Source organism: Gymnoscopelus microlampas, assembly GCF_963454915.1.
Source record: "Gymnoscopelus microlampas genome assembly, chromosome: 8".
Taxonomy (NCBI): Eukaryota; Metazoa; Chordata; class Actinopteri; order Myctophiformes; family Myctophidae; genus Gymnoscopelus; species Gymnoscopelus microlampas.
The window spans coordinates 52,963,038-52,990,182 of NC_139945.1; the positions used below are offsets into that span (position 1 = coordinate 52,963,038).

Consider the following 27,145-nt stretch of genomic DNA (forward strand, 5'->3'; position numbering starts at 1 on the left):
CAAACCAGCTAACTCCATTTTCAAGCTTTTTTTTTTTTTTTTCATAAATCAACGCTATTGAACACCCTTTAGGTCTGTGTAAAAAAATCAAAACATTTGAACCAATGAAAAGTATTAAAAAGCGCCTCTGACGAAAACTCCCAACTCCATTGGATCCTCAAACTGTCCGTCAAAAACAAACAACTCCCCCCTCTCCTCTACAGCGCTGCTTTTTAACAGCATGATTAGAGCGCACAGCGCAGTGAACGAGGAGGAGGAACACGTAACCCTAAACAAGCTCCCCGTAGTCTGTTAAAACTATGCAGTGTACCTGTTTATCAAACTTAGCACTGACGCTAATGTTACGAAAACAAGTAATTATATTTCTAAAATCTATGAAGTGTTTAATGAGGAGAGCAATGTGACAAGAAGAAAGACGTTCATAGCATTTCTGTCGCGCTAGTGTTCTACTACCTCTTTGCAGAAGTTATTGTAATATTTAAAGTCCTGTTTATTATTGTAGGCCTATATAATAAGTGTCATGAAGCATCAGGGCATTAATTCACACGTTGTTGTGATGCATTGTGAGCTTGGAGATCCATTGTTAGCTTTTGAGAATTTGTACCCTTTTGAAACCTCTCCCTCAGCAGCGAGTGGCGCTATTGTTGTTGTGGACACCTAACTCCACTTCAGCTTGATTTCTGCTCGTCTTAAACTACTAACTCCACTTACGCTGGGTAAAGTGTTGATTTACCCGCGATTTGGGTACAGTGTTGATAATATAATGACACATGCAAGTATCTGACAATATATAAAATCACTATACCAACTTTGATGAGGCAGTATTGCTTTGTTTTAAAAATATAAGGTTTTCTTCATTTCCTGAAAAACGTATATTTTGTTTTTTCGTTTCCTGAACAAGTGCTCTTGTGGCCCATAGTCACTTCTTTTGGGCTGGTTTTCCTAGACCTGGTTGCTTGTTTCTCTCACAGAATCTGGCAACACTGGTTGAGGCGCAGACTCGGTGTCAGATTCACTTTTTTCATCCCTCAAAAACTAAATCTAAAAAATGTAAAATAAAATGAATCATGTGGATATCAGGATCCACATGACATGGCTCCAATGTGGATCTGGGATTTCAAGTGGCCAGCCTGTGATGTCAGTCATCTATGATGTCAGTCTATATCTATGACATATACATTTGGGCTATAGCTTTCAGCCCCATCAAAGCCCCAGTGACTCTCATTATAAAGTTAAGGCTTAATATTTAAAAAAATACTGCCTACTGGCAGAGTGCATACAACATTTGGCAAAGATTGGTCTAGTGGTTTGCGAGATTGGCTCCGAACACACACACACACACACACACACACACACACACACACACACACACACAGGCACGCACGCACGGACACAGACCTTCTCATATATGGTTAGTCTTTTGCAGAACCACGGCATAAAAATAGATTATTTCAGAAAATGCAAGAGTAAGTACACTGATAGTAAGCACAAGTACTAAAAGTACAAGTAAGTGCAAAGAAAACAATAGAAATGTTTCTACAAAAGCAAAGATTCTAAAGAATAATTTCTCTCTCTCTCTCTCTCTCTCTCACACACACACACACACACACACACACACACACACACACACACACACACACACACACACACACACACACACACACACACACACACACACACACACACACACACACACACACACACATTTCTCTACAGGCTGGATATGACTTCTAACAAGTTGAAAAAGATTCCTCCTGACCCGTTGTTCCTGAGAATCCCTGTCTATGCCAAGCCCCAAGGTTCTCACTCCTCCCTGGTGATGAGTTTTGGTGGGAACCCTCTGCACTGTAACTGTGAACTCCTCTGGTTAAGAAGACTAACAAGGGAAGATGACCTGGAGACCTGCGCCTCCCCTCCAGACCTCAGTTCCAAGTACTTTTGGACTATACCTGAAGAGGTGGGGACTGGACTCACATTGCTAATGTCTAGCAGAAAACCATAAACCACAATACAATTTAAAAAAAAATGAAATAATAATAATAATGTATGTACAATTAAAAGGGAATACAAACTAGAAAAAGTGCTCCTCGGAGCACAGGTCTCCGCCAGGTCAGGTACAGTAGGTTATTTTGGCCTCCTGGTGGCGCTATAATAGGCCAATGTGAAAAGGGTGCCATTTCTTCCTAGGCCGTGCACGGCAATCGGACACTGCATCATGATTTGAGGCATTTTGTTCTAAAAATGTGTTTTGCTAAATTTCACCTGCTGGTGGCGCTACAACAGGCCAATGTTAAAAGGGTGGCATTTGTTCCTCAACATAGTGTGAATGTGCGTGGAAAGTTTCACCGCAATCAGACGGTTCATGATTTGTGGTATTTTGTTCCAAACAAGCCACTACTGCAAACTTTAGATGTTAATCTTAGCCAATCAGGATGGAATAATGAAATATCCAACAGATCCGTCTTGATCAAATGACTATAGAGATCATGTATACCGATTTGCGTGAAATTTGGATTACATGGGAAGGAGTAATATAGAAAAAAATGTTTTACATAAGTCGGCCTCTTGGTGGCGCTATAAAAGGCAGATGTGAAAAATGCACGGCAAAGGTTTTTCCTTGGCCTCTAGGGAGTGCGCATACAAAGTTTTATACAGATCGGTGCAGTTATAGGTAAAAAACACGAATCGGCCTGTTATAGTGCCACCATGAGGCTGATTTGAAAAATCATGATCATGATTTGAGGCATTTTGTTCAAAACGGAGCACTCCTGCTAACTTTGGAAGCCATTTTTAGAAATACCGGTTTCGTTTAATGACTATAGAGATACTGTGTACCGATTTGCGTGATGTTTGGACAAAATCTGTACGAGTACTGTCAAAAAAATGAGTTTTGGAAAAAGCGGCCTCCTGGTGGCGCTATAACAGGCCCATGTGACAAACACACCAAAAAAGAAGAAAAAGTCTAAGTCTAATATTGCAAAAAGGGACCCCAGGTTTATACCCATTCATGTTGACCAGTTTTTCCATGAGGATATCCAATTTATGTTGGTATGTTCCAGTCTTTGAGAATAAGCTGTTTTTCCAGTACCATGAACATCAATAAAGCTGTCTGAAAGAGTCCTCTGAGCATCCAAGGAGAGCCAAGTTCCTGTCAGGAGAGTGGAAAACAAAATATTGACCAAAATGGATGAATTACTGGTTAGTCCCAAAATAAATGCAACAATGTACCATCATTTGATTTACATTGATCACACATTGGAGACACAGAGGGGTAAGATGTATGCAACATGACCTTAGGATAATGAAAACGTTGAATCACTTTGAACTGAATTAATCTGTGTCTGCTGTTTAATGAACAACTACTGTACGAATGCAGGAAGGTACAGTCGTCCATATTTTATCAGGCAACACAGCATTGATTTCCCTGTCCCTAGCCTTCTTAATTCAGTTGTCAGATATACAATCTTTAGAGAAGAAATTCACACATTTGGTGGTAAGCTTCTTACTCTGCTCAAAGAGAAAGCCATTCAAGTTACTCACAAGTGGACTCAGAATGAGGGATGTTTTCCCTCACAAAATGCCTAAGATACATAATAATGAAAACATTGTTTTGAGAGAGGTGGATTGTACTTTAAGCTTAATTGACCAAAATATGCAAGCTTGTGGTCTAAACAGAAGTTCCTTTTTCACGCTTGAGCTCTATCATGCGTCACGACAAATATGATTAGATAGTGATACTGAAGAAACAGTTGTACTTCATACATACGTTATTTACTTACATAAACATTATCAGCTTTTGAAAACTGAGATTCTGCATCAAGATATTGTCTTTAATTGTCTTCTTAATTTAATTGTCTCTTAACTTATTTGTTTTCGTAGGAGTTTATCTGTGATCCACCAGTCTTGACCCGCAAGTCACCGCGTACAGTGGCCCTAGAGGGCCAGCCAGCCAGCTTAAAGTGCAAAGCCAATGGCGACCCAGAACCTGAGGTCCATTGGATTAGCCCAGAAGGACGACTGATCTCCAATGGCTCCAGGTTCTCACATTATCTATTTACCTTCATTTATCCAAGTGAGGTTGACCGAGCACACCTGTTCTTTTTCAATAATTTACACTCTCACGTAGTCACATTTAATGTATCCTCAATAGGCTCTATGCACAGCAGCCATATTGACAGAAACTGGGCCCCTTACTTGCTTCCTTCACAGGTGTTACCAATGACACTAATGAAGGCTCTGTTCCATTTAGTGTAGCACAGTGGTTCTCAAACTTTTTAATAACTCCCATAACTCTGAGAGTGTACAAATGGAACCAAATGGACCCGGGAGGGTCCATTTGGTTCCATTTGTACACTCTCAGAGTTACACCCTCTCAAGGAACCATGAGGGTCCCTGGACCACACTTTGAGACCCACTAGTATTTCTAGTGAGCCAACATGCACAATATCGGCACCCTGACTCTGTTTGACCAGAATGGAACAGAGCCTTCATTAGTATCATTGGTAACACCTGTGAAGGAAGTAAGAAGTTTTCTCCAAAATGGCTGCTGTGCATAGAGCCTATTGTAGGCCACTGAGTGACTCCCCTTGGAGGGCCTTGCTCAAAGGCTTGTACGGTAGGTTGTTGAAAATACTCTAGTGCCCATTCAGATTTAAACAGGTTTCACATGCGGAATATATTTGGTGTAGAGGGGGAAGAAGGAGGGGGCTAGGACAGTGGTCAACAAAGTTCAGGGATTAAGTGGTTAATGCATGTTCTTGTCTCATACTTCTCCATTGGTTTTTAGAACCATGGTGCTCCCCAATGGAAGCCTGGAGATCAACGTGACGGCCCTGAAGGATTCTGGGAACTTCACATGCATTGCCTCCAACGCTGCTGGAGAATCCACGGGGAGGGTGGAGCTAGTCGTCACGGCAATGCCCCACCTAGCCAATAGCACGAGCCGTAGCCGAGACCCCTCGTCTGAGCCTGCTCCCTCCGACATCCTGACCTCTGCTAAGGCAGCACTGCCTAGCAATGAGACGAGAGGGGCGGACCGAAGGGTTTCATTGGTGGAGCTAACAGGAAACTCCGCCCTCATCCGATGGACCAGTCAGACGCCTGCACTGGGAGTCAGGATGTTCCAGGTTCAATACAACAGCTCCGGGGATGACACTCTCGTTTACAGGTCTGTCTATCCCTCTAATGCCAGTGCTTGTCAAAACATTTTCATGTCAAGGACCCTGAAATTGTGCCACATTTGGCCAAGGACCCCCATCTGAAAAGATGCTGTGCCATAAGAGAAGAATTGTTAAAATTGTCAAAAATTAAGATTTCTTTCCAAAAAGAGCCAATCTACAAGCTCAAAAGGTGTCGGTTGCATTTCGCCTTTCCGACATGTCGCCTTTCCGACGTTAACGAACCCTATACCTAACCCTAACCCTAACCCTAACCCTAACCGCACGCGGAAGCCACTAGTCGGAGTGGCGAGATGTCGGAATGGAAGGAGCACCCCAAACGTGTCGCATCGTGGCACGTTCTGAGCTTGTTGGCTGTTGTTGAATCGCTGAAGCATAGTGTGTTAAAACTGATTGTGATGCATTGTTAGCTAATATTGTTGGGGAACCCCCTGACGGACCCACTTTGAGAACCACTGCTTTATCTGTCCAGTTGTCCTCTCTGTCTGTTTGTCTGTCTGTCTGTCTGTCTGTCGGTCGGTCGGTCGGTCGGTCGGTCGGTCGGTCGGTCGGTCTGTCTGTCTGTCTGTCTGTCTGTCTCTTTCGATCTATCATACACTGTTTTGTGCTAATATTTTGGTTTGTTGGCATTCCTCCAAAGACCCTTGTGTGTGAGATTGAATCAACAGCAACAGCTGTGAGGATGAGAGCTGTTGACAAATGGTACCAGAGATTAGCCAGGCATCCAGCCGTACGAAAAGAAAAAAAAACTAAACTAAACCTAATCAGCTGGAATGATGAAGATGTAATTGCAGTAGGGATGAACTTGGCTAGTTAAATGTGAGGAAAACGTGACAGCGTTTGAGGAGTTCAATTAGTTGTTGAGGAAAATGTTGAACTAATAAAACACTGAACTTGAGGAAGAATGAGAGGAATGAGTGCGTTTGCTAGATTGCCAGGCAACTGCACACACTGTACTTTGCTGAAATGAAAAGGGTAAATTTAGCTACGGAGTAGATAGAAAACGTGGCCTGAGGGTTGTCTATTTTGGTACCGTTTCAATTGCAGTATTCTTCTGTTGATGCTAATGGTCTGTTACCACTTAAAAATAGTAAAAATAAATACATAAATAAATGAATGCCTATTTGGAAAAGGTTTGGTTGACTAGTCACTAGAAAAGTTATTTATAATGAAACGTGAATGGGGAATATTAACAGTGAGCCTTTTCTTTTTCACAATGCAATGTTATTGCAAGAGAGGCAGTCGATACTGCATTGGCTAGCATAGAGTGATGGAAGGGTTTCCAAAAGCCTATTGTTTTCGACTGAATGTTTTTTTCTTACAGTATGGGACTCTCCAACCCTCTCTCTCTCTCCCGGCATTAAATCCTTCTGGCAACATTGCCACCCAAGTGTCTGTAAGCTTGGGAAAGCCCGGTTTATTTTCAGCTCTGATCAGTTCCACTGTGTTGTGAAGTTGCCATGGCAACAGCTGGGGCAGTTCTCCAAAGATCCTGTTTTGAGGGACATGTGGCTTTTAATACGTGCAATACACAAGGAAGGTTAGTGGAGTGGAGCAATTACTTGCCCAAATTACTCAGGTGTGCAAACTAAATTGCCTTAATTGGTGCACTTTGTCTATTCTTGGCAGGTTATTGCCAGATAGTGAAAATGACGTTAACATCGTGTATAGCTTTTATTCTTCCCTATTAATTCTTCCCTTGATCCAGGGACCAAGACCAATTTTTAATACATTGCCAACAGCATGTCAGTATGCACAGGGGAATAATCGACACTTCTAATTCCCCCAGTTCTTTCATTCTTTCGTTCTTTCGTTCTTTCGTTCTTTCGTTCTTTCGTTCTTTCGTTCTTTCGTTCTTTCGTTCCTTCTTTCTTTCTCATGACATAAACAGTCATTATGTTCGGATTATGGTCGGGAACACCTGTTTACACAAGCTAGCTCAGCTAAGTATGGAGAATAAGGAGCCATTTAGCATGGTGAGCATTAACTGTTCTACTGCATAGCAACCGTCCACCCGCACCTACTCGGTCATGACGTTGGGATAGTGTGTGTGTGCGTGTGTGCGTGCGTGTATGCGTGCGTGCGTGCGTGCGTGTGTGCGTGCGCACGTGTGTGTCTCTGACAAGCTATCTGCCAGTGACCCTCACATTGACCAGCTGTCTTTTTTGACTTTTTCTTTGGGCATTTGTCTGCTATATTTTAGATTGTGGACACAGAGAGACAGGGAAGACGGCACAGGGGGAGATGGGGGGGGGGGGGGCTGACATGACATGCAGCAAGGCACCCCGGGTTGGACCTAAAGCTGTGTCAGCTGCAAGACTACACCCCTTCCATACGGTATGCACTCCTACCTGGAGAGCCATCGGGATGCCCTGTCTAGACTTTTTAATTATATGGACACAAAATACATGCACGCACGCACACACACACACACACACACACACGCACACACACGCACATGCAAATAATGTTATTCTTGTTATATAAGAGTTTCGGTGGTGTTGTCTTTGAGTGCACTCTAATCCAAGGTTTGGAACAATGTGGCAAGGCACTGAATGTGCTTCCTCAAAACATTAAGACGTCGCACACCCACTCCATCAGCATTCATCATGTACACACACACACACACAAAATGGAACACTGTGAGACACTTTTTCTGCACGCACACACTGACTTTAACACTTTCATAAGATATGGAGATAGTTCTCCCACACAGTGTTAAACAACACAACTTTATGTCAGCTCTGCATACAGAACAGCCTTGTTGAGTGTGTGTGTGTGTGTGTGTGTGTGTGTGTGTGTGTGTGTGTGTGTGTGTGGAGGCTAGAGCAGAGAAACAAGGCAAAGACACTATTAGAAGCCGCTAGTTTACTCCAGCTCACTGTACGCTATTACTGTTATACTGTGCTGTATATTTATATGTGTGTTCTCTGTTTGCTCAGTCATGCCGTGCTTCCCAACCTTTATAATTGGAAGGAACCCCAGTTCGATAGGCATTAGGCCTTTCAATGTTTATCACTGGGCCCCCAATGTCAGACAATTGGACTCGAGTCATAGTGACTCGACTCGAGTCTGACTCGAGTCACATATTTGACGACTTGCGACTCGACTCGGACTTTGAATGTAAAGACTTGCGACTCGACTCGGACTTGGAAGGTAAAAGACCAACGAGACTTGAGACTCGACTCGGACTTGGAAGGTAAAAGACCAACGAGACTTGAGACTCGACTCGGACTTGCTAGCCAATGACTCCCGACTCGACTCGAGACAAGATGACTCGGATGACTTGTTTTGTTTTTTTCCCTGTGAATGATCTGTGTGTGTACTGTGCAAACGCCATCGCCACCCCCAGCGGGGTCATTTTGATTCTACGACGGCTGCCGTCCAGTTATCATCAGTGCCAGTGTTGCCAGATTCTGTGAGGAAAAACAAGCAACCAGGTCTAGGAAAACCAGCCCAAAAGAAGCGAGTCAAGCGACTATGGGCCACCTGAGCACTCTAACATATACTTCTTGAAAATAGCCGATCTACAAGCTCACAGCGCGTCGCGATGCGACGCGTTGTGAGCTTGCAAAATGTTAAAAATTAAACAATTTTGTATCAAACATGCCATTTCTTTAGTGTAATTTAGCCTTTCCCTAGTCCAACTAAATGATCAGACATGTAATGTTGTAATGGATAAATGAACAGCTTTATGCTGGTTTAATTCTTGACTTTAAGATACGGTTTCTCTCTTCAAGATATAAACCTGAGTGCTTTGTGGTTGGGCTGGGGAACAATAGTAGTGAGGGACTTGACACAACCTTGTGACTCGACTTGACAACCTTGTGACTCGACTTGACAACCTGACAACCTTGTGACTCGACTTGACAACCTTGTGACTCGACTTGTGACTCGGCTTGACTTGCCCACAACAGAATGACTTGGGACTCGACTTGGACTTGGGACCAAATGACTTGGGACTCGACTTGGACTCGGACCTGAGGATTGGATTGACTTGGGACTCGACTTGGACTCGGGACCAAACGACTTGGGACTCGACTTGGACTTGGGACCAAACGACTTGGGACTCGACCAGTGGTGTAAAGTAACTAAGTACATTTACTTAAGTACTGTGCTTAAGTACAATTTTGAGGTATTTGTACTTTACTTGAGTATTTCCAATTTCCAATACTTTTACTTCTTACTCCACTACATCTCAGAGGCAAATATTGCACTTTTACTCCACTGCAATTATTTGAAAACTTTAGTAACTAGTTACTTTTCAGATATAAATTATGATATAATGAAACATACATTAACCGCTTCAGCCCTATTTTATACCTAGGCCATTTGAAAATAGCAGATCTACAAGCTCACAACGCGTCGCAACGCGTCACAGCGCGTCGCGATGCGACGCGTTGTGAGCTTGCAAAATGTTAAAAATTAAACAATTTTGTATCAAACATGCCATTTCTTTAGTGTAATTTAGCCTTTCCCTAGTCCAACTAAATGATCAGACATGTAATGTTGTAATGGATAAATGAACAGCTTTATGCTGGTTTAATTCTTGACTTTAAGATACGGTTTCTCTCTTCAAGATATAAACCTGAGTGCTTTGTGGTTGGGCTGGGGAACAATAGTAGTGAGGGACTTGACACAACCTTGTGACTCGACTTGACAACCTTGTGACTCGACTTGACAACCTGACAACCTTGTGACTCGACTTGACAACCTTGTGACTCGACTTGTGACTCGGCTTGACTTGCCCACAACAGAATGACTTGGGACTCGACTTGGACTTGGGACCAAATGACTTGGGACTCGACTTGGACTCGGACCTGAGGATTGGATTGACTTGGGACTCGACTTGGACTCGGGACCAAACGACTTGGGACTCGACTTGGACTTGGGACCAAACGACTTGGGACTCGACCAGTGGTGTAAAGTAACTAAGTACATTTACTTAAGTACTGTGCTTAAGTACAATTTTGAGGTATTTGTACTTTACTTGAGTATTTCCAATTTCCAATACTTTTACTTCTTACTCCACTACATCTCAGAGGCAAATATTGCACTTTTACTCCACTGCAATTATTTGAAAACTTTAGTAACTAGTTACTTTTCAGATATAAATTATGATATAATGAAACATACATTAACCGCTTCAGCCCTATTTTATACCTAGGCCATTTGAAAATAGCAGATCTACAAGCTCACAACGCGTCGCATCGCGACGCGTTGTGAGCTTGTAGATCTGCTATTTTCAAACATTTAGTACTTTTACTTTTGGTACTTTAAGTACATTTTGATACCAATACTTTTTTACTTTTACTCAAGTACATTTTGAATTCTGGACTTTTACTTGTAACAGAATAATTCTATATTGCAGTATTGGTACTTTTACTTAAGTAAATAATTTGAGTACTTTTTCCACCACTGGACTCGACTTTGACTTGGGACCAAACGACTTGGGACTCGACTTGGACTTGGGACCAAATGACTTGGGACTCGACTTGGGACAATACAACTCTATTGTCATTGGCTCACATGGATTTACATAAATCCACAGCAAGATTCACAAAGTATGAAAATGAACTCACAAGAGCTTATAAGAGATGCAAATAAAAAAGAAAATGGTTTGTGAGCAAAAAAAAAAAAAGATTTCCCTGCTTTTTTACTGTTCCTGCATATTAGTGCATTGGGACCTTCCCAGACTTGTCTCACATTACCTGTGTAGAAGTTATATCTGTAGTCAATAGTAATTATCTCCTTTTCTCGTGTAGCAGTTAAATGCCACCACTGCAGAAAGACGTTTTCTTTTCATTAACCCTTTAAGGCCGGGAAGGGAACGCATGTGTGTCATTTTAAGATCTCTTTGGCTATATTCAAAAATAGCAGATACACAAGCTCATAGCGCGGCACCGAGTGCCGCGCTATGAGCTTGTAGATCTGCTATTTTTAGAAAAATATTGAAAATTTGTGCAAATCATTTTTAACTCAAATCTTTGCTTCTGGGGGTCCCTGGAACAAAATATTTTTTAGATGGGAGGGGGTCCGTGGACAAATACATATTGTTTTGGGGGTCCTTGACATGAAAAAAGTTTGAAACCCATTGAAAATATAGCAACATAAGTAAAAAAAAAAAAAAAAAAAAAAAAAACTTTAGGAAAAAAAAACTGTTAGGATTTAGAAGACATTTGCAAAAATCCCCAGAAGCAAAGATTTGAGTTAAAAACTTTTGCTTTAAAAAAGTATATATATATATTCAAACTAAAGATTTGCACACATTGTCACGATAAAAAAAAAAAAAGACATTGCTTCAGTTCTTTTAGATACCCATGTCTTCGTTTTTGGGGACAATCCTGATAGAGTTGGTCTCAGTTACAGTACATTGTCTATTATGTAAGAGATCTGCAGTCTGCACATGGACACACAGGCAGTTCCATGCTGTGTCCTCCAGACAATCTCTGAGTTTCTCTTTGCTCCTTTCTGACCATAGATGTCTCACTTTGGTTGCAGGTTTCATTTGCTTCACAGTAGCCCTGTACTTAGGCAAAACATATGAACAAGACTGTGGTCTGACCTCCCAAGGGGCGGTCTGCATACAGCCGTGTGTAAGCGTCTGGGACATTCCCGAAGCAACAGTCCACCTACTGCTGGTATCCAGATAGGTTGACTACAGATGATTAGTGTGTGTGTGTGTGTGTGTGTGTGTGTGTGTGTGTGTGTGTGTGTGTGTGTGTGTGTGTGTGTGTGTGTGTGTGTGTGTGTGTGTGTGTGTGTGTGTGTGTGTGTGTGTGTGTGTTTGTTTTTTTGGGGGGGGACCATGTTACTGTAGCACTATATCAGCTGGCCCAGGGACAGGCTCATGTAAAGTCTGAATATAAATAGCTGATCTACAAGCTCAACACAACAAAGTGTAAATCAGGTGTAACCTCTACCATTCATGAAGCCTCTTTTAGCCCCAGCTAAAGGGAGAGCTCTAAGGATATCAGCCGGTCAGTCGTTCATTCGGTTGGTCTGTCCTTCTGTTTGTCCGTCTACAAAACAAAATATCTGGCTGGATTTTCTATTCAATGTCATGTTCCCCAGAGGATGACCCATAGGCCTACTGATTTTAGTGACCCCATAATCATTCCTCTAGCACCACACTTAGGCCAAAACTCCATGTTAGTGACCTTTCCTCTAGCGCCAACCTCGGACCAAATGTTCAACTTTGCACACAATATATCTCATCATCTAGCAAGCAGGTTGGAGGATGAACCTTACTGACTTTGATAACTCCATTGACTTTCCTCTAAAGCCACCCTTAGGACAAAATGTCTGGTTATTTTCTGTTTTAAAGGCACATTGTAGCTTCAATTATTGTTGCTCCACCTCCATTTCTGTCACCTTTTTGAATTGAATTTTTATGTGAGAGCACGGGGCACTAAGCATAGTAATGTCTGCCGGTTCAATCCACTTTCAGAATCAGAATCAGAATCAGGTTTATTGTCACATCACAGGTTTACAAGGTAAAAAAGTGGGTGAAATTTGTTTTTGTACATCATTCCCATCGCAACGTTAGTTCCATAGAAAGAAGAGTGGGGAGAGAGAAGAAGAAGAGGGGAAGAAGAGAGAACAATAGAAGGCCAAACAAGTTATATACATATTTACAAAGTACCTGAGATAAAGAAACAAACTAAGGTGCCTGAGCATAGTAGCAATGTATGTATACTGTGCATGATATACTTATAGACGTTAAGGTGCTTAGAGAGAAAAAAAAAGCGCAATGATAAAGACAAAAAAAGACAAAAAGGTTTGTGCATTATACATGGGATTAAGGTGCAAAAGGTCAGTGCGTGTCCACCTGAGGGTGGGACTGACCCTGGTATAATCCACAAGTAGCTCCATGAGGGAGAGCAACAAAAAAAAAGTAATCTGTGCCTGGTGTAGTCTACAGGTATGTCCGAGGGGGAGCTAAGTCCAAAGTCATTTGTCCCTGGTATAATCCACAGGTGTGTTCAGGAAGAGCCAGAAAGTCTGCGACCAGCTGGGCAGTACCATCTATTGTCAGGCTGCTGAAGAGGGGCTCATGCCTCATTCAGCATTCTGACAGCAGCCGGGTTAAAACTATTCCAGAACCTGGTCGTGGAACTCTTGATACTGCGGTAGGTCCCCTAGCCCGGCCGCAGTCGTTGTAGGGTTCTGAACAGTTTGTGACTTGGGTGGTACTTGTCCTTTTTGATCTGGTAGTGAGCAGCGTGACCTCTAGAGGCCACTAGAGGTGCTTTTAGACAGGGCCTTACTTAGACAATCTATGGCGCAAGGCGCATTTTTCGTCGGGGGCGTTTCCCCTCCAATTTTGCTTGTTATAAGGCCCGTTATCGTACGACGCAAAGGTTGTATGAACAGTAGATTCTGAATTAGTCATTAGTGTGTCTCCCTTCAAGAGTTTGTTGCACCTTTGTCATAGACCACCATATTTAAATGATGGATTTAGCAAGTTGGAGCGGAAGCTATTTTCTACAGAGGAAAATTGCATTGACCATCTATGAGAGCAGTAATAATAATATGATATAATGATGTCAGGAGAGTTTTGGGGAAACAAAAACTCTCTGCTCACTGAAACATCACATGGAAAACAGAGATGAACCATAGTGGACCTTAGTCTTGTGTTATATCCACTATTTCCATTCTTCCATTTTCTCCTCTCCATCTGACTCAGAATAAAAATGAGATTTTTCAACTTGCACATAAGTCCTGCTTCACCTTAGCATGCCGCAGGGAACTTGTACAAGCCACCACTCTGACAGTTATTGATTACTGTGATATTATTTACATGGCTGCCGCATCCTCCACGGTGCATGTTCACTGATATTGTATACCCCATTGCTCTGCCTTATTACAAATAATGTTTTGCACTCATCACTGCGTATTGCAGCAATACATTGGTTGGACTTGTTTAGGAACTCCCAGGACACCCATATGGGTTTTATATAAAGAAACCTAAAATAAATAAATCTACGTTTTCTACCTCACCTTACCTAGAACTGCCACTTCTCAAACATCTCAGAGTGCATTTCATGACTGCTTTTAGCTGCAATGCTCTCTGGTCACGTAATGGCACACAAGTCCTTTAAAATGCAAACCTCTGTACCATTGATCAACTTAAAGGGTTCAACTAAGGGAAATGTCAGGGACAACTGCAAAAGCTTCTTAAAGTGTCACCTTAGGGCAAGTACACACTGCAGGACCTTAAAGTTGTCGGGGGGTCATCTGATCGTTAAGCATAACACACTGCAGGAGTTTATTCCTTGAAATCGGCTGTCATAATATCGTTGTGGTCTTCACAACACGATTGATCCCCGACAAGGGCTGACACACTGTAGGATAGTTCACTAGGATGCTATCTCCAGAGTCAGACCCAATACATACATTTTTGTTTATTCCAATTCATTTTAATCGAGGTATCCCGTGATATGCCTCTCCCCCCCCCCTCTCTCTCTCTCTCTCTCTCTCTCTCTCTCTCTCTCTCTCTCTCTCTCTCTCTCTCTCTCTCTCTCTCTCTCTCTCTCTCTCTCTCTCTCTCTCTCTCTCTCTCTCTCTCTCTCTCTCTCTCTCTCTCTCTCTCTCTCTCTCTCTCTCTCTCGCACGGCAAGTGCGCTAATTCCGCTGTGACAGTTGCCATGTCCGCTTATTATAAGCGACTTTGGGATTATTTTTCTGTAAAGTTGCTTGAAAGTGTAGTTGCTTTTTTGGCCTTGTTTCCTAATGTTGTTTGAACCAGTTGTTCTCAAACATTTTCATGGCAAGGACCCCCAAATTAATATTTGTCCGCAGATGCGCAGACCTCCCCCTTCTGAAAATATGTTGTGCCATAGACCCCCATACAAGATCTGTGTGGATTTGGAAAATACTCCACAACCCCCCCCCCCCCCCCCAATGTCTTCTTTAAAAATAGCCTATCTACAACGTGAGCTTGTAGATTGGCTATTTTCAAATATCCAATGTATTTGTAAATAGGTTTAAAGTGCTCAAGTGGCCTTTTCTTGGGCTTGTTTTCATAGACCTGGTTGCTTATTTCTCTCGCAACATCTGGCAACGCTGTTCAGACACAGCGTGTGTCACAGGCATGCTGCACTCACAGACACACACACACACACACACACACACACAGAGAGAGAGAGAGCTCTCGCTCTGTCTCTGTCTCTCTGTACAATTCCTCTAAAATAAACAGCCCACCAGGCTCGCTCACTTTCTCATTTAGTTTTATAATGTTAACTTAATACAGGACTGGAAGGTAATATTGTGGTAGGGACTGTTTGTTGTGGTCAGATCCAGCGACGCTCCCCTAGCCACGGTTGCTGTAATGTGCTCTCATTGGCTGCAGCGTGGATTTGCTCGCAGAATGGTCTCGGCTCCTTTCACACTGTATGATATTGTCTCTTGTCCTGTCCCAGACAGAGATGAATATCTAACAATTTAGATATCTGAAAAGCCGTCGCAGAGCGGAGAATCGCGGCCACATCGGGTCGCAGAGCCTTTCACACACACAGAGCATTTTCTCGCCGATCAAAGGCCGATCTGCGTCAGGTCGGGAGGTTTTGTCGGCGAGCGCCAAAAAATGTCGGCGACAGCAATATCGGACCTAATGTCTTGTAGTGTGTACCTGCCCTAGTTAAACCTGGTGAGTGTGTGTGTGTGTGTGTGTGTGTGTGTGTGTGTGTGTGTGTGAGAGTGTGTGAGTGTGAGAGTGTGAGAGTGTGAGAGTGTGAGAGTGTGTGAGTGTGTGAGTGTGTGAGTGTGTGAGTGAGTGAGTGAGTGAGTGTGTGTGTGTGTGTGTGTGTGTGTGTGTGTGTGTGTGGGTGTGTGACGCCGGTATAAATCAGGCATATTGTTGAATATCCTTCGGTTCTACATGCAAGGATTCCAAAGCGAAGTTTGAATCCTGTACCGTATGGCATATATAGCATTATATTGAAAATGGATGACTTTTGTGTCTTATATAATCAGTCTTCATCTAACCAGGCAGCGCAATTAATACTAATTTCTGCATTAGAAAGACGCCATTGTTCAGGGATTGTATTCAAGGAAATCAGAGCATGAAGGAGGCTGTACAATGAACAAACCACTCCTGAATACAGATGACTAGAGTGTGTGTGTGTGCGTGCGTGCGTGCGTGCGTGCGTGCGTGTGATCCAGAGGGTTGCAATGGGTTAGCTATCTACCAGAAAAGCGGCCTCTCCTTTTGTCTGCATGTGCACTTGTGGTTGCGTTCATGGATTGCAAAATGTAGTGACTAGATGTGTTTATGATTATATATATATATAGTGTGTGTGTGTGTGTGTGTGTGTGTGTGTGTGTGTGTGTGTGTGTGTGTGTGTGTGTGTGTGTGTGTGTGTGTGTGTGTGTGTGTGCGCGTGTGTGTGCTTGTGTGTGTGCGTAGATATTTGGCCTCTGGCAGAATAACGCTGTTGTATTATTTGATGTGTGCCTTCCTTTCTCGGCTGCACTGCTTTGCGTTGCTTCGGTGATGGGGGGAGATTAACCTCGTTCCCAGGCTTTCCTCATCTTACCAGGAGAAAAGCCTGGTAACCACCTCAGGCTGTCTGTAGGGGCGGGACTTCTGCTGTGTGTACTTCCCAGTGGTGGAAAAAGTACTCAAATTCTTTACTTAAGTAAAAGTACCAATACTGCAATATAGAAATACTCTGTTACAAGTAAAAGTCCAGAATTAAAAATGTACTTGAGTAAACGTATAAAAGTATTGCCATCAAAATGTACTTAAAGTACCAAAAGTAAAAGTACTAAATATTTGAAAATAGCAGATCTACAAGCTCCCAACGCGTCGCGATGCGACGCGTTGTGAGCTTGTAGATCGGCTATTTTCAAATAGCCTAAGTATAAAATAGGGCTAAAGTGGTTAATGTATGTTTTGTAATACAATCATTCATATCTGAAAAGTAACTAGTAACTAAAGTTTTCAAATAATTGTAAAAGTACAATATTTGCCTCTGAGATGTAGTGGAGTAGAAGTAAAAGTATTGGAAATTGGAAATACTCAAGTAAAGTACAAATACCTCAAAATCGTACTTAAGTACAGTACTTAAGTAAATGTACTTAGTTTCTTTCCACCACTGGTACTTCCCCCTAGTGCTGCAACTATATTGAATATTTTTTTTGCCGTTATTCTACTAATAATCATTTTGAATATTGTTTTAAAAAACTATATATCAATCAATCAATTAACCACTTCAGCCCAGTTTTATACTTAGCCAATCTAATTGCTCACAACGAATCACATTGCAACACATTGTGAGCTTATAGATATGCTAAGATTTCATATTTTTCTAAATGTTTTGAAATATTTTTTGCCTATAATGATATGCCCAAAATAGGGATTGATTATTAATCGATCATTTTATTAACGTATCAATATGTTTTTTAATAATCAATTACATTGATTGGTTTGATTGACAGTTGCACCCCTACTTCCCCTGGAAGCTGTCTTTTTTGACCAATCACAACACAGGTTTCATGACCTCCAGCTGGCAATATAACGTCCCTACAAGGGACTATGTTGTTCTCATCAGAAATGCTGGACATCGCTTACCTTGGCGCTTCCGGGGAATTCACGTTCCACTTCACTAAACAACATTTATTTGTTTCCTCTCTCCTCACCTCATTTCCTCCATGCATTTTCGGTGGGAGGGATGTCCTTTCCTTGCAAGGAAAGGACGCAAGTGAGGGAAACGAGGATTCACTTTAAGGACTTGAGATGCACCCTCTCAGTAGCAGGTCTCACCCAGAGTGAGAAAGAGACTCTGTGGGAGCATGGACAGGTTGCTGACAGGATGACAAGGAATACTTAATGTACTCATAACAGCGACAGGATGGATATTGTATATTCACTAGAAGTTCGGGCCGCTATGCGGCCCGAACGTCTAGCGTGACGCGTCGTTCACTTTGCAGTGCCACCTTACAGGCACCTCACAGTGTGAGAGAGAGTTTTGTGCTCTCCTAAATCCACGGCAGGCTTTGAAAGTACCCACTTCAGAAAGAGGTGACGTGCATCACCTCTCCAATGACCAAAACCCACTTTGTGATTACTCAGACCTGGTATGGCAGACCTGTGGGGAGTGTGCAGTGGTGTACAATGTGAAAAGATAGTTGAAATCGCAGGAGATGAAGTTAGCAGTTTATTTGTGTAAAGGGTGGATAAGAATGAAATGGTGTGAAAGACAGTGGCAACGTCGTCAGGTCCACAGGTTGTCATGGCAGAGCCTGCAGAATGGGAGAAAAGGAGAAGGCAGGAATCACCTAAGTAGTTATGATGAATGGGCCTAGTTTATAAGTATGATTATGAGCATTTATGACTCTTTCTATGGTTATAGATTATTACTATTTATCACTATGGAAGCCGTCGAACTGGTGCGATCTGACGGCATCCTAGAATTTATAGGTAGGATGTGATGTCATGCTGTCGTGAGATTACGTCACACTGGCGTTGTGTCCATATTCGGGACGACCGTCTCATCGTGATGTCATGCTGTCGTGAGATTACGTCACACTGGCGTTGTGTCCATATTCGGTGCAACGTACATACAACGTACATACTGACAACCGACATGGCGCAGGATTCAAATTGTAAGGTAGATAGACTCTTCCGGTCTTTCAAACATCTCCTCGTTTTACATATAGTCTGTTAAATAGTCTGTTACAAGTAAAAGACCGGAATTCGAAACTTACTTGAGTAAAAGCACAAAAGTATTGGTATCAAAATGTACTTAAAGTACCAAAAGTTGCACTGCGCCATGAACTGGTTGATCTGTGTGCGCTAAGCTGACCCATAAATGAGGCTTCTGAGCAAGAGGCCACTCTGTAATAATAGCCCCACTGATCTGTGATCAGTGACAGGGGTCACCTGGATCATTTATCCTGTTACAGGGTCCAACGAGGCTCACTATATGGATGGATGACACAATGCCAAACCAAACATTTTTAACCCATTGAGACCTGAAAGCCGATTCTACATGTCTCCTAAATCTCAACAGTATTCTGAAAAACGTAAGTTTCTATATCAGTGGTGCTCAATCTTTTTCATGTCAAGGACTCCCAAAATTATATGTATTTGGCCGAGGACCCCCATCAAAGTATCTTGTTCCAGGGACCCCCCAGAAGCAAAGATTTGAGTTAAAAATGTTCGCTTTAAAAATATATATATTCAGAAGATTTGCACACATTTTCACGTTTTTTCAAAAATAAAAAAATTATGCTTTTTAGCTCAAATAAAAAAATGACACAGTTCCGGGTCTTAATGGGTTAACAGGTCCATTTGGTTCCATTTGTATACTGTCAGAGTTACAGACTTGTAAGGGTCCATTTAGACCCCCATAAAGAAACCGTTACGTTATACGTTATACTGTATATGGATATGGATATGAGCATAGCATTCCAATTTGATTCCTGCTACATCCAAATCATAATGTCATAAAACCTCATCTCTCGGCACCCACACTTAGCCGTCACGCATCTCTCGCAGACCTATTTTGTAAAAAAGAAGAAGAAGAAATAACTAATCTTCTCTTTTTCTTACACACCAGCTCATGATTTATGTATTCTGTGTGTGTATTCAGCCTAGAGCGTATAATTCTGTTCACAACGCAAGCCCAGCCACTGATGGCTCGTTGGATTTGAGCAAAAGCCAAACTTCTTTCAGAGTGGCCGCTTAATGGTCCCTGTTGTGATTGGCTGAATTGAGAAAAGGAAAGGTGGAAAGCTCTTCCTCAGGCAGCCCGCATCCTCTAGGTAGCATGCATTTTGAGCCTATTCAGGGTTCTGCAAACTCACTTCTAATCTGCACACTGTTTGGCATTCAAGTGGCTTCCAACCTATCTCTCTCACTGTTAGTGGATTCCTAAATGTTATCATGGAACTGTAGACTCTGCCGCTAAACTTAACACCCAAATATGGGATCTACTTTTCAACCCAAATTGTCTGAATATCACTGAAAACACATGCCTATTGTTTTTTTTTTTAAATATATTTGAATGCCTTTTTATTTGACAGGACAGTAGGATGACAGGATATGGGGATAGAGATGGGGGGTGACACACAGTAAAGGTCGTCGGGATCGGGAGCCGAACCCGCGACATACTGTCAAGCTGGATTACCAGCGTATGTGGTATGCACCTGGACCGCTAGGCCAGCGGGCGCCTCAACACAAGCCAATTGTGTGCATCGTCTACAACATAACATAATCTAGAGCTCGATCACAAAGAATCTCCGATGACACATTGTTGATCGTATCGGAGGAGAAAATGTCCTAACATGAATGGGCGGGCAGTCATTGAATCCTTTGTTCATTGATGTGAATGTCCCCATCTCATACTGAATGTAAGCAAGACAAATGAGCTAATAATTACAATTAGCTTCAGGAAAAAAGACTGCTCACCTAGGCCACCATCAGGGGAGATGAGATTGGCGCTGTTGACAATTATATATATGAATATCTAGGCATGACCACATACAGTACATACTGTATCAAATGTAACTGGAAGGACAACTCACTGACTACATACTGTATAATCTGAGTTCCCAGAAGTTTTCGCCAGCTCTGGCGAGGAACTTCTGGGCCACAGCCCTGGTATTTGTGGGCGGGATGTACGTCACGCTCTGAATCTGAGCGGACACGCCTCTTACCGGTCTGAGAGCTGTGCAACTCGTCTAAAAAGTCCGACGAGAGGCAAACAGCAGTACACAACAATGGCGGCCGAAATTTCTCAAGGGGAAATTGCTTCCCGTCGATCCTATTTAGATGCATCACCCACTGCATGTGGATCCCGCCCCCTTTTCTTCATTGGCTGTTGATTTGAATCACAACGCAGTGGCCGCGCCCCTGCTGTCCAAGCTCCGACGCTAACCCTCCCAGACTACATACTGTACAGCAGGGGGTCTTCAACGTTTTCAGCCCAAGGACCCCCTAGCTGAAAGAGAGATGAAGCAGGGACCCCCTCTACATACTGTGTAAAATTGTATTTTCATAGATTTCATAGACCAACACCAAACCTAGTTGTTCTGTGCAGATTTCCAAAAAACGACTTTTAGCAGCCTCTGCTGGTCATTACTGTCACTGCAGGCCGTTTCTTTATTACTGCGTCACCCAGAATTCCATTTGTTTTCACCGGAAGACGGAAGTGTTTCAAAAAGCGTTCTTTTAATTGTTTTATACGATCTGTGGATCGTTTCTCTTAGCCAGTGGAGCATTAGTTACCGTGAGCTGTGTTTTCTTGTTCTGTTTTTTTTCGTTCTTCAAATCATACAATCTCTTAAAATCAGCGTGAGTTTCCATTTGTTATTAGCGCGGTAGTTCCTGGCCAAACAGGAACCTGGTGCATTTCCGCTTCCATTTTCCGGCCAGGTGACGTCATTTTCGAGGGAAAGTCATGCTAGACAGCGTTCAATAGAAAATATATAAATAAAAGGCTTTCGGGGGTGAAATTCATGGAGTGGGTGTTGTGAAACATTTGCCACTCACAAAAGATATAGAATTTAACTTTAGTTTTACTGAAAACGTTACCTAGTATTACTTTAAGTTCTCTTCAGAATAGGGATAATAGGGTTCAAGTGGTTAATTTGAAGTGCGGCTAAGCTGCGAAGTGTGGCTAAGCCGCGAAGTGCGGCTTAGCCGTGACGTAGTGCTCTGCACTACGTCACGGCTAAGCCGCACTTCGCATGACATGTCAGCCTGTGTCCCTTTTATGCCCATGTATGGAGAAGAAAGGGACAGACCGAGGTCCCTTTTATGCCCATGTATGGACGAAAGGGGGACGGACAAAGCCTCATGTAGGCTGTCTGTCCCTTTTATGCCCATGTATGGACGGAAGGGGGACAGACGAGGTCTTTTTTGCCCATGTATGGACGAAATGGGGACGGACAAAGCCTCATGTAGGCCGACCCCTTGGGTCTGGCAAAAAGAATATCCAATCACACAAAGATCTGGCGGCCCACCTGTAGTAACTCTGAGGACCCCCTAGGGGTCCCGGACCCCCTGTTGAAGACCCCTGCTGTACAGGAAGGCACAGTCCACGCCCCTTTTCCTCCAAAAACATATTGGTCTTTTGATGTATGATGCTGATCTTTATTATGTTTTACCACAGTGTTGCCAGTGACCTATGCTCTCATGTTTTGGAAAAGAAACCAGACAAAGGACAACAGGAACAATCTAGGAAAAGTAATTAAGAAAGCCAGTTCAACCTAGCCTGGGACCAGACGAATCTGCGAGTGCAAAAAAAAATTGCACTCTGCGATTTGGGTCTGGCACCGCTCCATAGAGAATCCATTTCCTGCTCCAGAAGACGTGGGGGACCAATCAGGGCCCAGTATTCGAATATGGGAGACTGTAATTGGTAGTTGGTTGTAGGTCTAACCAATTGCGTTGAGGGCCATTGTTTTGATCCCGCCCCTTGGGGAAAAAAAACGTCCTCATGGAAGCACCAGAATCATATCCACGCAGTGATACAGTATAGTCTGGCTACGCCAGGCTAAGTTCAACCATTGGCGGCAACCTTTGGATATCATTTGATCCTCTGTACAATGAGAGAGCCTGGGCAAAACGTAAAAACATCCTTGATATTATCGCCCTGTACATAAAATATGCAAAAATACAAAAGCTGTGACAAATCAGTCGCATATCTATGATGCCTACAGAAAGATTCAAACAGTAATTTCTTCCCAGTGCCATGAGGCTGTAGAATGATAACAATGGTTGGCTGTCTAACCCGACCTGACTGTCTCACATCTAGTGTCTGATTGTCTGTATATACAGTGTATGTATGTATGTATGTATGTATGTATGTATGTATGTATGTATGTATGTATGTATGTATGTATGTATGTATGTATGTATGTATGTATGTATGTTCAAGTTATTCTGTGTTACAGTATGTTGCCTGTGATTGTGTCTATGATACACTGCTACCTAAGCTCTTTTTAGCGCCTAGTGCTAGACCTGTTCTAAAGTTAGAGAAAATGTCAACCTTGTCACTTATCAATGTCACTTCAGAGAACCACCAACCGATAGGAGGCTAGACTAGAGGTGAGACCTGGCGCTGCCTGAATGCACACACAAGTGATTGAAGTGCTCTCCTGGATTTCCGGTGGAGTCCCGGTGTAAGAGTCTTAAAATCCCCACTAGTCTTGCTCTTCACACCCAACTGGAACAAAGCGTTTTGAACCAACCAACTGACAGCCATTACCATCCTAAAAGCTCTGCATGCTTTTCAGGGAAAATGCTAAATCAAATTTCTTCAGATGAGTTTCAGCAGTAACCAACTGTTTTCTAAAGAGGTTACATATTTTTGTGTGATTATGCTTGTGTTACATAACACAGACAATTAGCCACCGTGGTGCAAGCAGAATAGTTTTTGATCTTGGATCACAATAATTTCCGTGGCAATTAACCCTGCTGTGGGAAAACGTTTGTGGTTAGTGTTGTCATAAAAAATATATATTTTGGGAGTGGTACAGCATACACAAATACCTTCCACAAATATTATGTTGTGTGTGTGTCCGTTTGAAAGGATGGACACACACACACACACACACACACACACACACACACACACACACACACACACACACACACACACACACACACACACACACACACACACACACGGAAGCGGAAGTTGCAGGTGTACATTTTGAAGAGGAAAGGTGACAGCACGTTTCCTTGGCGAGTGCCGGTGTTGCTCATCTTGCTCTAGCTCTCTTCTTAGACTCTCCTTTACTCACCTTGTTTGTTTGGAAACGGTGTGAGTGTGAATATGCTGCATATTATGCCTGTGTGGCAACCCTCCTTGTAGTAGTGTGCCTGCATAATGTGTGTCCAGACTTATATTAAGAATTCTATTCGCCTCACGGTTGCCTAACTGGACGAGGGCAGGAAGAGGTCACACACACACACACATTTGTATTTCTTCTCTCACTTTCATCTCTCTCTCTCTCTCTCTCTCTCTCTCTCTCTCTCTCTCTCTCTCTCTCATTGTCATTATCTTTGCCTCCCTGCCCTATCAATAGTAGACTCGTATGATTGGTTGCATAAAAAAATCAATTTCAATGAATTACAGTGGGCTCAGGTAAAACAACTATCAATCACTACTATCTCTGACATATGAGGCATGCATTATAAAGGGTTTGTATTGATATTATTTTTGTAATCAACTAAATTGATTAGTCTGATTAACCACTCAAGCCCTATTTAAACTTCCTTGGATGGTGTCGCAAAAATAACGAAAATAACCCATGTACAAGCTCATCGCAACACGTTGTGAGCTTGAGATTGGCTATTTTTGATATGGTATTTAAACATGTCCAAATGTTTCTTTAGTAAGAGTATGTTACTTTGATTCCTATTAATTCTGTATTCCTTTCTACTCTATTCTCTCACCCTTACTATAACTCTTCCTGTAACTGCAATGTTGAGAGCTAATTTCACTCACTCTTTCCCACCTGTGTAAAAGAGTGTGATGTGATAATCATATGACAATCAAGTTCATTCTGATTCTGAAGCAATTAAGAAAACATACATATTGCACTTTAAGTATACACTATTTGACAACATGGGATAAATAGGATAAAGGTGTTCATATGAAATATTAAGCCTTGACTTAGTGTCCAAAGTGTGTCGTGTGTATGTGTGCGTATATGCGCCAAGCCCCCAGAACCACGGTAGAACAGTGAAGCGGCCAAGCCTGGTGGTCAAATCTGAGAATGCACTTAAAATGCTACTGCCGTTTGTGCGCCTGCTCACGAAGCGCCACGACCCATGGAACCAGTGGAATGGACCCATGGAACCAATATGGAACCAATATGTCTTACTTCCGGGTGCTTCAAAACGCCACTGAGCAATAGACCACCGAAGTCCTGACGTCACTCGTTCATCCCCAGGTTCATAAAGTAATTTCGCTATGGAGAATAACATTGGGTCATCATAGAATCGTCTCATATAAGAATTGTGGTCCAAAAATAAACAAACTGACTCGGCGATATTGTCAGGGTGGAGGTTCTGTATCGTTTATGATAGTCAGTCACTTATATTTGATACAGTCTGTTTCTGGCGAAAATGTAACTAATTCGGCGGAAGTAACATTATCGTTTTCTCACCGTCAGTTGATGCTTCATATCCATATGAGTCAAACCGCCGGGGTCACTTGTTTATTTTTGGAACACAGTTCTTATTTGACGCGATATTAAAGACGTCTATGGGATTCAGAATGGGGGTGGAAAACCGCGAACCAGGTAGACAAGCCAAGGATGTGTAAATTACGTCAGACTTCGGTGGTCTATAGGCTCTATGCACAGCAGCCATATTGGAAATAAATTGGGCCTCTTCTTACTTCCTTCAAAGTGTTACCAATGATACTAATGAAGGCTCTGTTCCATTCTGGTCAGGGTGCTGATATTGAGCATGTTGGCTCACTAGAAACACTCCATTTTGGTTCCCAAATGGCCCCTTATGGCGGGTGTGTAACTCTGAGAGTGTACAAATTATGGGGGTCCTTCAAAATAAGACAACCACTATGCCACACTAAATGGAACAGAGCCTTAATTAGTATCATTGGTAACACCTGTGAAGGAAGTAAGGAAGGGGCCCAATTCATTCCCAATATGGCTGCTGTGCATAGAGCCTATTTCATTGAAATGAATAGCTGGGGGCGGGGCAATCCGCCCTCTAGTTATATTATACCTCTACGGTATGCGCGTGTTAATATTGTAACAGATGGTGGTAGCGGCTGGAGCAATGCTGGGTGGGCTGAGGTGTGTTGGCGTGTGTGAATGTCGATTGGGAAGGGGAGGGTAGTTGTGTCTGTCTGTTTATCTGTCTGTCTGTCTGTGTGTGTGTGTGTGTGTGTGTGTGTGTGTGTGTGTGTGTGTGTGTGTGTGTGTGTGTGTGTGTGTGTGTGTGTGTGTGTGTGTGTGTGTGTGTGTGTGTGTGTGTGTGTGTGTGTGTGTGTGTTGACTGAGGCACTGCTATATACTGTATGTACTGGGCATGTTCAGGTGTTACACAGTATGAAACAACCAGGAGGTATGACTGCTGTGACAAGGAGAAACTGTGTATCCATTTCAAGGGTGAAATTATGATCAACACGTGATGGAAGTACTGTAATATAATATGACAAAGCTGATTTGTACATAGGTTTACTATTTAAAAGCTGGGTGTTAAGGTCTGACACTTCAGCTTTGGAGTTTATTGCTATTTTTTTTAATCAATTATTTGAGTAAATTTGATTATATTTTAAAATCAATTATATGTTATAGTCGATTAGATTGATTAGATTGATTAACTGTTGCACCCATACTGCAGTACTACTGAATCAATCAAAAATGTTCAAAGACATTTGAACGTAAAAGCAGAGATTTGAGTCAGTGTTTATTTTGTGTGTGTATTACCATTCAAATTAGTATTAAATATTATATTTATGTGTAAACAATACATTATTAGCTTCAGAAAGTTGAAAAGATGTTCCCGCCTGAGGGATGATCAGGGGATTTCTAAAATTACTACTGTCTACCAGCCTTTATTTCTATTCCAATGTTTTATGTCCTACACATGCAAATATCATGCAAATATCTTCTGTTGGAATAGAAAGCAATTAGTGTTGCTTCAACTATCCTCATTCAATTATCCTCTGAGTAGAAGATAGTCAAAATTGTAATTTAACTGCTCCGCAATTTCCGCTTAATTATGGATTTACAAACCAGGAACACAATTACTGTACCACTGATCCACATTGAGACTGAGGTTGATTATGTCCAATCCTATACTGGCTGCATTTCACATTGTAACGTGCACACACACAGACTGTGTTTGTGAGAGAGAGAGAGAGAGAGAGAGAGAGAGAGAGAGAGAGAGAGAGAGAGAGAGAGAGAGAGAGAGAGAGAGAGAGAGAGAGAGAGAGAGAGAGAGAGCGAGCCTGCATGCATGCTTTAAATGTTAT

The 27,145-nt window shown here is 42.4% G+C and overlaps 1 protein-coding gene and 1 long non-coding RNA gene across 2 annotated transcripts in view; one reads left to right on the forward strand and one right to left on the reverse strand.

The window, feature by feature from the left end:
* Positions 1–27,145, forward strand: part of LOC311050143 (leucine-rich repeat and fibronectin type III domain-containing protein 1-like protein) — a 195,782-nt gene that overhangs the window by 65,536 nt on the left and 103,101 nt on the right. The window contains exons 5-7 of the mRNA XM_084064113.1: positions 1,717–1,957; positions 3,880–4,037; positions 4,787–5,167. Coding sequence (XP_083920239.1) covers positions 1,717–1,957; positions 3,880–4,037; positions 4,787–5,167 — 780 coding nt within the window. The remainder of the gene's footprint in view (positions 1–1,716; positions 1,958–3,879; positions 4,038–4,786; positions 5,168–27,145) is intronic.
* LOC311050145 lies at positions 9,623–10,660 on the reverse strand. Its single transcript, XR_014601264.1, has 3 exons — positions 10,625–10,660; positions 9,871–10,086; positions 9,623–9,820 (listed from the first exon to the last, which is right to left on the reverse strand). It is a non-coding gene; the product is annotated as an uncharacterized lncRNA (long non-coding RNA).